Raw genomic sequence first — 14476 nt, 5'->3', positions numbered from 1 at the left:
AAACGGAAAAATGTTTTGAATCAAAGAATATCGCATATATCTACTACGCGGTTCCATGATAATACAGTGACAATTCAACACACTTTTAAAAATTGATATAAAGTCATTAGAAACGAAGAAAAATTTTTTTTTAACCTAACCTAATCTAACCTAACCAAGTTAATAATTTCATCACTTTCCATGACTTTATATAACTTTTAAAAAGATGTGATGAATTATCATTGTGATTTGTATTTTAAATTATCTAAAATAGGCCATTGTTTAAATTATAAAATATAGTGCAACTGATAAAATGCACTTGCAATATATCTCTTTATTTCCATAAAGAATTGTACAAAAGAAATATTTTTACGAAAACAAAATCAAAAACTTACATTGTGTGAAAAAATAAATATCTTGCATTTTGTTACTATTTATTATTGAACTTGATTTACTTGTAACATTTTTTTATCACGCATCATGAAAGTAGTAAATAAGTTATATTTACTAAGTTGAGTTACGTTAGCAGGTAAAATGGAGAAAAGCCGATAAAGCTTCTGGTCTTTCCCGTTTCGTTCGGTTCTCCTACTGTGAACAGCGCAGGGCTACTGACGCGTAAAAAACGCCTGTAGATAAACCGGGGGTATTTTCTCGCGTCAAGTTTCACGTTCAAGTTTAACTGCCCGCGGGTAATTGGACATTCGGAGGCGAGGAGCGGACGCTAAGTGCTTTGGAAAAGTTACGCACGAAGTTACCTACGCTGGGACACCGGGAGAGTGATGCGAGATTGACACTGGATGAGCAGAGAATAAACTTTCATTTTTAAAACTAGTCTCAAGTAGTCCTACCGTTTGGCAAAACCTAGACCTCTGAAGTACAGGACTCCTTCGTGGGAAGGACTTAGAACAAAGAAATTTCATCAAATTTATATAACACAAATAATAAAATTAAAATTAAGCAATTAGCCTACTAAATTTTAATTTCATAATGTAGATGTTTCCATAAAGCCTCATTCATTTATACCATATACGCAGATATTATTTTCTTCAAGTTGTTATGAAGGCAAATACCTACTTATGTTTGGTGTAAGCTGTAAGCAATAGAAGTACGAAGATGATAGGTACTAACGTAATCATTAAAAAAAACTTGGTCAATCTCAATATTTTGTGAAGATTTTTATAATAGCACAAATAAGGCGAAAAAAGAAAGTTCGCATTTCAGGGAGATTCAACTTTATCAAAAAAGCCCGACACTAAAAACTAGAAATAAGTTCAAAAATAATAAAAAGGGATTAATTACTTAAAATCGATGCCGCTTTTAATTACGTGTAAGCACTTTTATCGTACATTAACGGACAATTAGACAGCCTTGACCTGGTGAGCATGGTAATTATCGCGCACACAACAAATAAAACACCAGACTCCATGCTCCATTTAATGTAGTTGGTCCTCGCACTCATTTCGTGTACAATTCTCGTTCTCGGAGATTGAATCGTGTGGGTAATGAAAGTTGTTCTGCCGACCGCACTTTAAAAACATTGCTTCCTTTAAAAAGCAAATATACTTGCAGTTATGCAATAATCCTCAACTGTATCAGTTTGTTATTACGAATTTAAGATTACTACAAGCATTATGTACTTATGTTCTTTATAAAAAAAATTATCTATGTATGTTAAAGCCCAGCAGGCATTTAAGAAAATAAAAATTGTATGATGAATTTGCTTGGTACAGTACGTTGATATATTTTTCATAACGTTTACGGTCCGAACGTATTTTTAGTTAAAATCGACAGCCATAATATATTCATACTAGTTGAAATTCCGTCAATAATGACGGGGGAAATATAAAATTTATTCACGTAACAAAGCTTGGCAAGCTCAAAAGGGAAATTGATTTTAAAATTTTGATGAAAGTTTTTCAAATAGATCTCGTCGAAATACTTTAAATATTTAGATGCCCTTCAACATCTTCATTCAAATTTCTTCGTAATATCTAACTCCCAACCTTAGAAAGTAATTAATTTTTCGTGCATTTTAGTGTGTGTTGGTATAATAAACGAACCAGTAAGATCAGATTTTTCTTCAAATATGGCGACAAAGAATATTTTTCGTCATGCGAATATTTAATTTTTTTAAAGAATATGGTTTATTATTTAATCATTATTACGGCATTCAGAGGCCATGCCAATATTTTAACAAAGAAACAACTAAAAAACAATACAATTTTATGGCTAAGATTATCTGTGACAGTTTCCTTTGATTAACTTCTTCTTTCTTTTAAAATTATCCATAAAATAAATAAAAAACCACTTTTGCGCTAAAATCGATTGTTTCTAGACTCCGTTCGCCAAGCGATTTTTATGCCTATCACCTATTACATTCGTGGTGATATAAGTAACACTATGAATATACACATTTTTGGCTTGTGTATTCCACAATAAGCAGTTAAACCCACCACGCCTTTGGGTGATGTTTTCAGTTTCAGTGCCGGCAACCCGGGCGTTTATTTAAGGTTGGTTCTGTACAGATGTTTTTTTTTTCATTACCCTCCTCACTAGACAAAGTCTGTTCTGAGGCTGGTAATTAACATTTTATATATAAACCAAATGTTTAGTAAAAAATAGTAAAATAAAAATAATAAGAAAAATAGTAGTAAAAAAATGAGTACTATAAAAATAGAAAAATAAGTGTAGTACTATGTGTTGAAAAATTATGTATAAAAATATGAAATGAGTATTTCGTATTATAATTAATTGTAAAATTTTGTAATTTTGTTAGAATTTGTGTGCAGTATGGTTTGTAAAATGCATTAGATGTTTAGAATATTTCTAATATCTGTTCTTTCTTTTACCATCAACCAGTTTACAAATCTTTTGAATACCCAATTCAAAATATTTGGTAAGACGTAAGTTTTAGTTTGGGTTAGGAACATGTTGAATATGTGAGGAGCCAGGTAAGATTGTGTGTAATTGCTCTCGTGTTTTGCGAGTGAGTTATGTGATGTGGTAATTTTTTGTGCAGTTTGTGTAGATGATCTTCTTTATGAACAGTTTATTTATGTCTAATAAGTTATTTTCAATCATTAGCTGTTCTGTCGAATGTTGATAAGGCTTTCTAAACATAATTCTAATTATTGATTTATGGTTAATTTTAAGGGATTTGAGATGAGTGTCTGCTGCTACTCCCCATACTGAAATACCATACATTAGAATACTTTGACAAAGTGCAAAGTATATATTTTTTAGCTGATTTAATGACATAATATTTCGTATTGTTTTGAAGATGTATGATAGTTTCCGGATTTTTTTTGTTATTAGGTTAATTTGGAGATCCCATTTTAGATTAAGGTATGATTGTTGGTATGCATTATGCATCTGGTCAGTTCAATGCGTCGGAATCTTTAGTTTTTAAGTGGAATTTACATAATGACACAAAGGTTTATCAGAAGCCTCTATGTTTAAAAACAATTGTAAATACAAAAAAATATATATTTATAAATCAACGATTTACTTTTCTGTGAACAGTCACGCTCTTCCGTATATATCACCTATTAGTTTTATGCTGCAAAATAAATCAATACATAAAAAACGCTGCTTAACTATTAAATGTTAGGGGAACCACATTAAGGGTAGAGGTCACGTGGCCACAAACTGGTTGCATATCAACCCACGTTCATTACACTTGGAAACTTTACAAAATAGTATTCCTATCCTAACACTTAAAACATTACGATAATGTTGATAGTGGTGTTTCAGAGTCCAGTAAAACACAAACTTACGATATTCACAGTTTACGACATTTACTACATTGTATGAAGATGTGTTTTAAGATAGGAAGATTAGGAATGTTTGAATATTTAACCGGGGGAACAAAATAAGTGTTCACAGATATCTCCCGCGATCTAAACGTGGCGAAACTTAATAGTAGACATTTAACCAAATTTATTTCAAAATCGTGAAAGTGAAAACCCAGCGCATGTTCGCTGTTCGCCGTTCGCGTAGTGAACTTTTTCTGAAGAAAATAATTTGAAAGGGCTTTGTACCTTTAGAGAGGAAATATTTGGGAGGCCTAACATCTAGCTTAAAGGTTGAACAAAGGTATCAAGCGATTTGAGGACGTACTGCGACCAGTGGCAGCTAGTGACATTTGGGTGTACTAGACTAGCTGATATTAAAAAATGGCATTAATGATGTTGTAGCCGAAAACTTTTTTTTTTTTCGAAATATTTCGTATTATGATTTTCAATTTGGCAGCGCGCTTGCACCAATTCCTGAAAATCTTCATTCAAAAACAGATTTTTCGGAAAAAATTAAACGTATTCGGCTTCAACTACATCAATAATGTTATTTTTATAGTGGCACTCTAGCACACCCAACGGTCAGGATCCGCACACCGATTTCAAAAAAAAAGAATTGAATGATATACGGTGTCCGGGGGTAAAGTGCACTAACTTCGGGAGGTGATTCTACATGATGGTAGAAGTAAAAAAGATAAATATTTTTTTTCGAAATTCCAACTTTTTTTAAATATTTTTCCATAGAAGAATATTTATTTTCCCTTACAAACAATTCAACTTTTTTACCTAAAAACTACCTTAAAATGTTGGAATTTCGAAAAAAGTTATTTGTCTTTTCTACTTGTAAAATCGTGTAGAATCACCCCTTGAAGTTAATGAACTTTACTTTTTACATCTAACTATTAGGTATGTAAAAGCACTCTTCTTACGGAAAGAATAATTTCAGCAAAGCGGTTTAGTTATAAAAAATAAAACATTCTTTTGGTTTTGATAAATTAAGAAAATTATTATTTTTCGGAATATTTTTTATTGAGTAAAAATATCAATATTTAAATATTAAGAAAATTGTTAAAATTCATCACACACCTCTGAAACCTTTCTATTTTCAATTAAAAATATATTGGATGCCCCTTTATTAAAGAATTGAAAAAAAAACGTTTTCTGAAAGCCCTTTAACGGGAGCAATGTACCTTTAGGACTTGGGACCACGACAAGGGAATAGGATGCTTTATTCTTGGGTTGGTAGATAAAATTACTGCAATAAATTTTCTTCTCGTCTTGACCCAGATCGGTTACTAAATAATGTATTTTGGTAAATGAAGATCATTGGAAGTTCTTTTTAAAACCAATTTAATTATTTTATGAACGCAAATGAGTAAGTCAATTACAAAATCAATGAAAAAAATCGCACTAACTGGAGTGTTTACATTTAGCCAAGCTCAAACAATGATAGCTTTAAAATAAAGTTCGATGAAAAATGTGGGTTTTCAAGCCTGAAAACTTCACGTATTACTTCATGCACATTCAAAATCGGCTTAAGGCGATGCACTACGTCGTGTAATATTTTAAATTGAGCCGCTATCAATAATAACCCTTACGTAGATGGCGATAAGGTTTAAATTCCCGCTTAACACCATCCGCCTGTTTTTATTTATGCAAGAAACAAACATGGCTAAAAAGTGCCTTTTATTTTATTTTGTGGATTTTCAGGCATAAATATTTAATTTTTTTTCGATCATTTTATAAATAACTTAATTTGCCACATTATACAATAAAACCATAACCGCAAATGGGTTCGTAAGTAGGAGATTTCGAACTTTAAAGCAGTTTTCATAGGCCTTATACATTATTTTTTTCTGGGCTTATAAAAAGACTTTCTAAAAAATACTCGATTATTTTAAAGGCCAAGATGTATTCTACTCGCAGTATTTAATTAAAGATTCTGAAACATTTCTAGGCGACCAAATTTTCAAACCAAAAACACACGATGTTGCATTACTAGGTTTAGCATCGCCTTAATATAGATACTTTTATGTTATTCCGACTCTCAACTATTTGTTTTATGTTTCAAATATTTGTTTTATGTTTCAAATATTTGTTTGATGTTTCAACTATTTGTTTGATGTTTCAACATTAAATTGAATGAAAACGTTTATAAGATTAAGAATTAAAGTTATTTTTTTCTACCAAAAATGTGGGAAAACCATACAGTTCGCAAAACCCTATAAAAAATGTAACAAATTAGAAACCCATTGTCGGGATAATGACACAAAATAAAGACGTGGAAATCAAAATATTAATGAGCTTATCTTATTTGCGACAGAAACTGCGCAAGAGACTTGTTTACTTCTTGTCTCAAAAAACTTGACAAGAAATCGTTAAATAATATAGTGGCAAAAATATTTTTCCTGGTCGTGACCTAAAAAAGAAGGATTGGCGTTCTAGTTCTAGAAAACTAAGGAAATGTTGATAGTAATTGAAGTATTTTTTAAGGATTAAATTAAGTGTATCTTCAGTCTCCCCAACACTCGCTTTATTGGATTTATATAGCAGATTAACATCGCCCTATCGAGCCGCCCCAAACGCTAACTTAATTGTGTGTATTTTGATCGTAAATTCCCAAAGATCCTCGTTATTTCTAAGCCTCGTGTTATAAATTAAGAAGTCGATGGCTGTACAAATACATTGATACACAAGTAAGGACGAGGGTCTTGAAACTTTGAGGATCTAAAAAAAACATTTCTTAACGATGTCAGTGTTTAAATTTCGTATCAAGGCCGCCGGGGAAAACAGCTTAAAAGAAAACAGCTTTTGTATTTTAAAAATTTACGTGTAAAACGTAACTACTCTGACCTCGCTATAATATTTGCTTGTTGAGCTCCGTTTTGTTTTATCTTCATCGTTTTACAAACTTATTTATCCAAAGATAATTTTCACCAGCAGCGCTACCAGGAAAACTTTACCGATTGTTTCAATAATAATAACAATGATATAAAACGCGATGGAACAAAATTTTCAAGCTTTTTATTAAAATCATCAAAACATAAAATTTCTGTCGATTAGACATTTTTTCAGAACTGCCGTCTTATAGGATTGATCGGTTGTACAGTGAAGTGGAAAATAACAAAAATTCTACAAAAATTATCAGTCTCTGTTGCCCTGGAGCTACCACCGCCCTTTTCGGAATCAATGCCTATTTGTAAATACCTTTTGGGAGGCGGATTTGGGTGCCGCCGCCATAGGTCAAACCACGTGGTTCATTACGTTTGTTGAATTAGCAGGGGTACCCGGGTTCATCGGGTGCGGTGTGTACATGATGCGCCTGCCCACCAGCTGCGTGGGGTGCCGGATCGGGAGAAGCTGGTTTTGGCAAAACCCTTTGACCTCTCCAACTGGTCTCTCCTGACCCATCAGAAAGGTTATATCATTCGTTCGTCACTCCTGGACACACTGATCCCTAGATTTCAACCCACCCCTCACACTCTTTTCCTTCCTAGAACTTCCTCTCTTTTTTCCTTTAAAAGACCCTCCACACAGCATCCCCAAATATGACATAGGAAAATTATTTTCCTCAGGGCCTCCCGTGTGGAATGTAAAAAAACCTATAAACTTGCAACAAAAAGATCACCAGCACAAGAATTTTCTCCAGGCTTTCAAGCAAAAGTATAAATCGACACCATTTACATCAGTAATGGTAGAATTTAAATAATTTCAACATAAATATGATCGTAACAAAAACGGAAACCCATTCAAGAAATAAACATTCCCAAAAAGACATGGCACATGGTGTTAACGTATTCAATGGATTAAATAAAAAAGGATACAAATTGGTCGTAATAGAAATACGTTTTGTTATACATTTCAGGCACCGCTTACATTTAATTGGAAATAAAAGAAACTTCCCTATACATGATTGTATTTGTACTCTTATAACTTATAACACAAGCTGTCGACATAATATGACATCTCAACCACGTTATAACGAATTGGAATATTTGCGCTCAGACAAAACAGCGCGCATATTACATTTTCCGCAGAGCTTTGCTAAGCGAAAAATTAATATCAATCCTATTTCTTATTTCACGGTAGAATGATACCCGAAATCTCATTGTATAACGTCTTTCACTTACTCAGAAATTACGGTTTCATATCACGCTTCTATCCTATCATCTTGGGCGGTTTCTTCAGCCATTCGCTCTTATACAATACGGAAAATCAGTCTTCCTTAATAAGTTCACAGGCTATAGAGATACATGAACACCGGATTTCACAAATAATATTACAACACATTCTGACGTTTTTTTAAATTATCAAAATACTGCTGGCAGAAACCATTAATATAATATAATACGAAGTAGATAACCATTTTCAATTCAATATAATATGAAATAGATAACCATTTTCAATTATTGTTCAATCTAAATATTATTTATGAAATGTCTTATACTATTCTATATTTATTCCGTGTCGAGCGTGCCTACGTTGTCGAGGGGTAAGGCTCTCTACTAACAATCCGGAGGTCGTGAATTCAAATTCCGGCGTGCGCATTATATTTTAAATAATATAAGGTATATTCGCGGCACGTTTCAGACTGGAAGATACTGGTGTATGAATTGAAACATTCTTGGCTTTAGCCGTGTTTGGTGACTATATCTGAATAGCCAAGTCTTCCCCGCCTTCCTTCTCTCCGTCTCCTTCCCCTCCCTACTACCTTCAGCCTCACAACATACCCGAATTGGGAATTCAAAAGTCTCACTAACTCCAGACGGTTTGGTAGGAGTTGAATAAATTGATAATACCCCAAAAATAAATCACTTTTTACTCCACAAACGAGGCCCTCGGGGAAAATAATTATCTCATGTCATCTTTGGGGATACTGTGAGGAGGATTTAAACAAAACAAAAAACAACATTAAAATAAAGATAAATTTACATCAAAAATAAAGATTAGAAATCAAAATCCAATTCTCACACCAAAATAAAAACATTAGAAGAGAATGGAAATCGGCATTTACAATGATCTATGTGCTTGTGCGTGCCGCTTGCCTTATACATTTTTTGTGTTGCGTGTATATGTTTTATTCTCTTATGTTATAGAATTTTGGAAATATTGCATCAATTCTTTGCTAAAAACTGTATTTAGAAGCTCGACAGTTATCATGATCTTATCATCGCTAGTTTATCCAAACTTTTATACGCAATTTTAAAAACATAAGGTAATAATACACAAGTGATATCGTTAAGAGTTATATTTTAACCCACAAACCTCACTATTGTACGCAACCCTTGTTTTTCGGATATAGAATCTTCTATTCGGAAACTGAAAAATACACATTCACTTGACTTTAAGATTTAATGTTCCTATTCACTAGGGCGAATCATACCTAGTATTACCGGTATACAATAGACGCCCAAAGTTTAAAACATGTCTCGACCATGAAGGATCTTGGAATCATGTTTGATAGTGGGCTGACATTTCATGCTCACGTTGAGACGGCTTGTAGCACTTCCCTGAGAATGCTGGGTTTTGTTCTACGCACTACAAGGAATTTTATAGATTTTTTTTTTTTTAAAGAAAGACAAACATTCCCGGGTCACGAATAACCCAACAATGTTTGAAAATCTCCTACTACCACCACAGAAAGCCGAAAATGTTGCTTGTGTTGTGATGGAGGACTTAGCCAGCCGAGGAATCGAACACGCGACGCTGGGTGAGACCCAAGCGCCATGCCCACTCAACCACTGACCGGTCAAGATCAAGGGATCAAGACACCCGGAATCAAGATACTCGGGCTTATAGTTTTATTTGATTCCTTAGTAAGGAGTAGACTTGAGAAGGGGTCGATAATTTGGAGTCCACACCAGGTAAAGTATTCTCTCATGTTGGAGAGAGTTCATAAGAAATTCTTCAGTTTTCTCTACGTGAGGGTATGACTACTACCAGTGACTCTATCCAATCGACTGTCTTTTGGGTATGCTCGGAATGAACCAGCTACGGGTCAGGAGGGATGTGCGCATTGCTACACATTTCTTCAGACTGATTCGTGGATGGTTTAAAAACTCGGTCATCATGGAGAACATGCATTTATAAGTTCCCGATGGTTATCTCCGTCACCGACAACATAGACTATTCTATCTCCCGGCCTGCAGGACTAACTTGCCAATGCTCATGCCGGTGGGGAGAACTATATTGTTGTTGAACAGAATAAATGAAGCTGCCTTTAAAAGGCAAGGTCCGTTTTTACTAGTATAGTTGATGTACCCACCGTCTGTATTTATGAAAGAATTTTCATATAAATTAAATTAACATTTTTGTAATGTATTCAAAATTAATAAATAAATTGAAGTGAATTTAGGAAAACAAAATAAGTTTTCAAATGAGGTTGATTTACGACCAACTCTAAACTTCTAGAGACCAGAGCAAGGGACCGTCCAATACTTACATATGATGGCCTGCACCTTGTGGCGGTCCAGGGGCGGCTTGGTGGGCCTCTCCTCCAGCCCGGCGCGGCTCCAGCGCTGGCCGGTGACGGAGCACGTGGCCAGCTCGCCCGGGCTGAACAGCAGCGCGGCCAGGCTGCGCGTCAGCTTGCGGTAGTCGGCCCACTTCACGGCGCGCACTTGCTCCTCGAGTAGTTCTATGCCCTCGCCCAGTTTAATCTGTACAAATAAAATCAATTGTAGCAACAAACCAATCTATCATTTTTAAGGTAACTCAAGCAACAGATAATGATATATCATAGCATAAAAATCAACCCGTAAAAAACAATATTTATTTAAAAATATACTTTTTTGGTTTGACTGAGGATTGATACATTGACAACGGCCAAATTCTAATAGGATTTATTACGTATATTAACTGCTGCAATTTGTATTTATTAAATATAATTTCAACGATTTTCAGGAAAAAAAAACGTGTGTGCCGCCTGTGTCCATAAGTTCCACCCAAACGCATTGTCATTGACAACGAGTCTATCTGCAGAGTTTCAGTTCGATCGGAGGACGGAAAGCGGCTTAATTTCCATATCTACGATTTCACTTCATTAATTAATTTATTCAATCAAGAAAACAAAATCAAAATTAAAACAGACGTACTAAAAAAAACAATAAATTGTGTTTCGTGTTCCAAAAGTCTGACTAAATCTGCTTAAATTTTAAATACCATTTTTCAAAATCGTGTTTACGGTGATCATTATGGTGAAATAAAAATAGGATGGTGATATACTATGTCAGGTAAGTGTAAAAGAGAAGCAGCTCTTTCTGACATCGAATGGGCTAGAACCAAAAGGTATTGTCGGTGGCGACATTAGTTTCCATTCAAATCTAAATGGGAGGCATGATAATACCATCGTGATTCGGGCACATATACCATCCATGTAGCCGGGAATAAAATTATTATTATGTAAATTTTAATGTAATTAAGACTAGTTTGAAACTTCAGTAGGCGGTTGATTGTTCGGAACATCAATTCTTTCAAGAGAGGCATACGAAACAATGTCGCATTGAATCACCGATACAGTATTGTATGTACACGCCTTTCTTAAATTGAGTTTTTATAACAACAAAACTATTCATATTCATATTACGTATGTATACGCGCAAATAAACAATTCATATTAATATTTTAAAGCATAACTTGGAAAACGTGTTTTTTCCTAAAATAATTAAATAAGCGCCGCCTATGAACGCGTAGATTATACCATATATGTTCCGTCTACGTTACAGTTTAAATAAGCAAGGCTCGTGGTGTTAGTACACAAGGATTATTAGTTTTGTGATGATCCAGAGTTCACGGTGCGCGTGCGGTCGGATCCCCGTGTGCCTCAACCCTTAGTTTCTAGCCCCCAGCGGCTCCATCATGAGGTTTTAGAATAAACAGGAATCGAATACCATCCATGATGGATATGAAGCTATCATACTCGTACATGAACCATGAGAAGTCTTTCAAATAGAAGAAATGATAAATTAGAACAAAAGACTGAAACATTCCGTTCAATAAAATTTCCGATAATCAACAACAATTAAGTTTAAAAAAAACGCAAAAATAGACTGAAAAGTTGAATTTATATTTTGTTAATAAACTGCAACGCCCAAATTCTAAATGTTATATTTACGAGTTAATGTATTATATGTACTAGTCGAAATATGTAGTTTTTTCGGATAATCAACAATAATTAAGATTGAAAAAAAACATTCAAGAATATTTTTCATATACCTACTACAAATGAAATAAGTGATATTGGTAATACAATATTGAAACACTAGCGCAGACCCGTAAATAATTTGACCTGATAATAATTTGAAAATCTACTACAACCACAGCAAGCGGAAATGTTGCTTGTGTCGTGATGGAGGGCTTAACCAGCCGATGAATTGAACTCACCACGCCTGGGCAGGACCCCGACGCGATGCCAACTCAGCCACTGAGCGGTTATTATATATAATAATAAATTAAAAATATAAACTGTTAAAATATAATATCACAAGCAAGATTTATCGGTTATCTGAAATCTTGACAGAATCAGTTACAATTTTGAAAATAACTTTTAAATTCAAAACAAATCCGCGTTCAGAACCAGAGTTACAACTACAGACAGACTAGATGGAAAGTAAGTAACAGACTTACCCAGTCCAATCAATAAGTTATTCGTAGCTCATCACGCAAAGTGAAATTGAAAAATTACAACGCAAAGTAAAAAAAGTGAGTGGCTTACATCAGCTTTTTATTAAACATAATAAATATCTTCGAAGAGAGTGGAGAAAAACCTTCACATCGTCACTGCGTATCGCGTATATGCGTAGCCTTGCATATCGGAACGTAATCCGGGCTAATTTTATTTCGAAGTAATAATAATTAAGTAAAAGGTCTCAAATAACATTCTACCGCTATTACTTGGGACGGAAAGAAAAAATAATTTGACAAGGCGATTGTTTTAAAAACTAGAAACCTATGAAATGTGTGTATATATACACGGTGTCCGGAAACTCGTAGTACAAGCGGGAAACTGGAGAATCTACACCACATGGGGAATCCAAATAAACATAAAGTTTTTTGATTTGAGCATTTTCACAAAAAAATATATATATATTTTTCGGCTATTTTAGGGTTAATTTTTTTTCTGGTGTTTAGGGTTGAACAACAGATGTTTTAACCCTGCAGAGCAGAAATATTTTATGATTACACCGGATTAAATGAAGGGTGATTTCAAAATAATGCTTCAAATCCGAGTTTCTTCATTTGTTTTACTTTCAAATAGTTTTAATTAGTTGGGTAGGTACTTTGATCTTCAGTAATAATTTATAATAATTTGATTAAAAAAAAATCAACTTCTAACTCGATTTACTCGATAACGAAAGCTCAAATCAAAAAAATATATACTACAAAATCGACTCCAAATGTGATGTAGATTCACCAGTTGCCCGCTTGTACTACGAGTTTCCGGACACCCTGTATAGGGGCAACCAACCTCAAAACACACTGGAACACTTTGGGCAACCAATTTTAAAATTCTTCGTTGAGTGGCCAAAATGGATTAAAATTATCGTTCGAGATATTATTCAAATAAAAATCTTGAATCCTTGTATCATTACACGAAAAAAATTGTCGTTAATTTTATTTCGACTTAAATCATGAACACCTTCAAAATCATGTTTAAATATAACAATACCAGGACTGAGCATTTTAAACACTCACTTGTACCTAGGTTACATGAAATTAGTAATAGATACGCAGAGGGGGCGGATCTATTTAACTACACGGAATGTAGGAATAAAAAGCTATACTATCATACATTTTCAACCAATAGTAATTTAACTAAGTCTAAGTTTTGCATGTTATAATTATGATAATAAGCCTCAGTCGAAAGTCACTAGATATTTGTTTGAGATGTAAGCCACTATAAGTCAGTATAAGTCTTAATCGTAAGTTACTAGTTTTTATTATGAATCTTAGTGGTAAGCCAGTAATATAACTCTTACTTTCATATCCTTCTAGAGTTTCTGTCTATTTTATACTTTTTGAGGACTTAAATAAATAAAATCTTGCTCAGGCTTCAACTTTCGTGTTACATATTTACGCCATCATCGACAATAGCAGGCAAACAATTAAATAAAGAGAAGTGAAAATATCAAATTATAGGAAGCGACAGATAATACGAGATTACCCAACAAGTATTCATTTTGTCCCTAGTAAGAATGCAAATCCGCTGAATTGTTTTGGACTGCAGCTTGAAGGGCAAAGATTGACCTGGTGATAAATAAACTCCAACAAGAAAATTAAGAAAAAAAGTTGGCTCTTTATAAAGAAAATGGATTTGCCGGATCATCAATATCAGTGGTGGGTGAAAACTTAGTATCCACATTAACGCAGGCTCAATTCGTAATTAGATTATGGGTATCCTACAGCAACAGCCTTTAAGAATCAAAAGGTTAGGCCCGGCCGCATGGGAATTTCTCCCTACATTCCCGAGCTCGTCTAACGAACTCACGAAAATTAATAAAGCTTAATTAAAGGCATTACATCCGACTCTTTACTTCGACCCGAATTCTCGGAACAAACTATGCGAAGTGACCCTAAATAATAATAATCTAACATATAGTTTTAATTTAATATACATATAAAACTATCCCATGCTGGAAAAAAAGATTTTTCGGTGAACATGGATGATAATTTTCCAAATTGCTTTTGATGTTAGTATTTAATAA

The 14476-nt window shown here is 34.0% G+C and overlaps 1 protein-coding gene across 1 annotated transcript in view; it reads right to left on the bottom strand.

Moving 5' to 3' along the window:
* Positions 1–14476, bottom strand: part of LOC149421630 (uncharacterized) — a 176954-nt gene that overhangs the window by 46840 nt on the left and 115638 nt on the right. Inside the window, exon 6 of the mRNA XM_089634952.1 lies at positions 10216–10432. Within this exon, the coding sequence (XP_089491078.1) occupies positions 10216–10432 (217 nt within the window). The remainder of the gene's footprint in view (positions 1–10215; positions 10433–14476) is intronic.

Source organism: Hesperophylax consimilis, chromosome 8 (genome assembly GCF_061612785.1).
Source record: "Hesperophylax consimilis isolate HC1 chromosome 8, BYU_Hcon_1.0, whole genome shotgun sequence".
Lineage (NCBI taxonomy): Eukaryota > Metazoa > Arthropoda > Insecta > Trichoptera > Limnephilidae > Hesperophylax > Hesperophylax consimilis.
The sequence above is the reverse complement of the archived record's forward strand: the minus strand, read 5'-3'. Positions and strand labels throughout refer to the sequence as shown.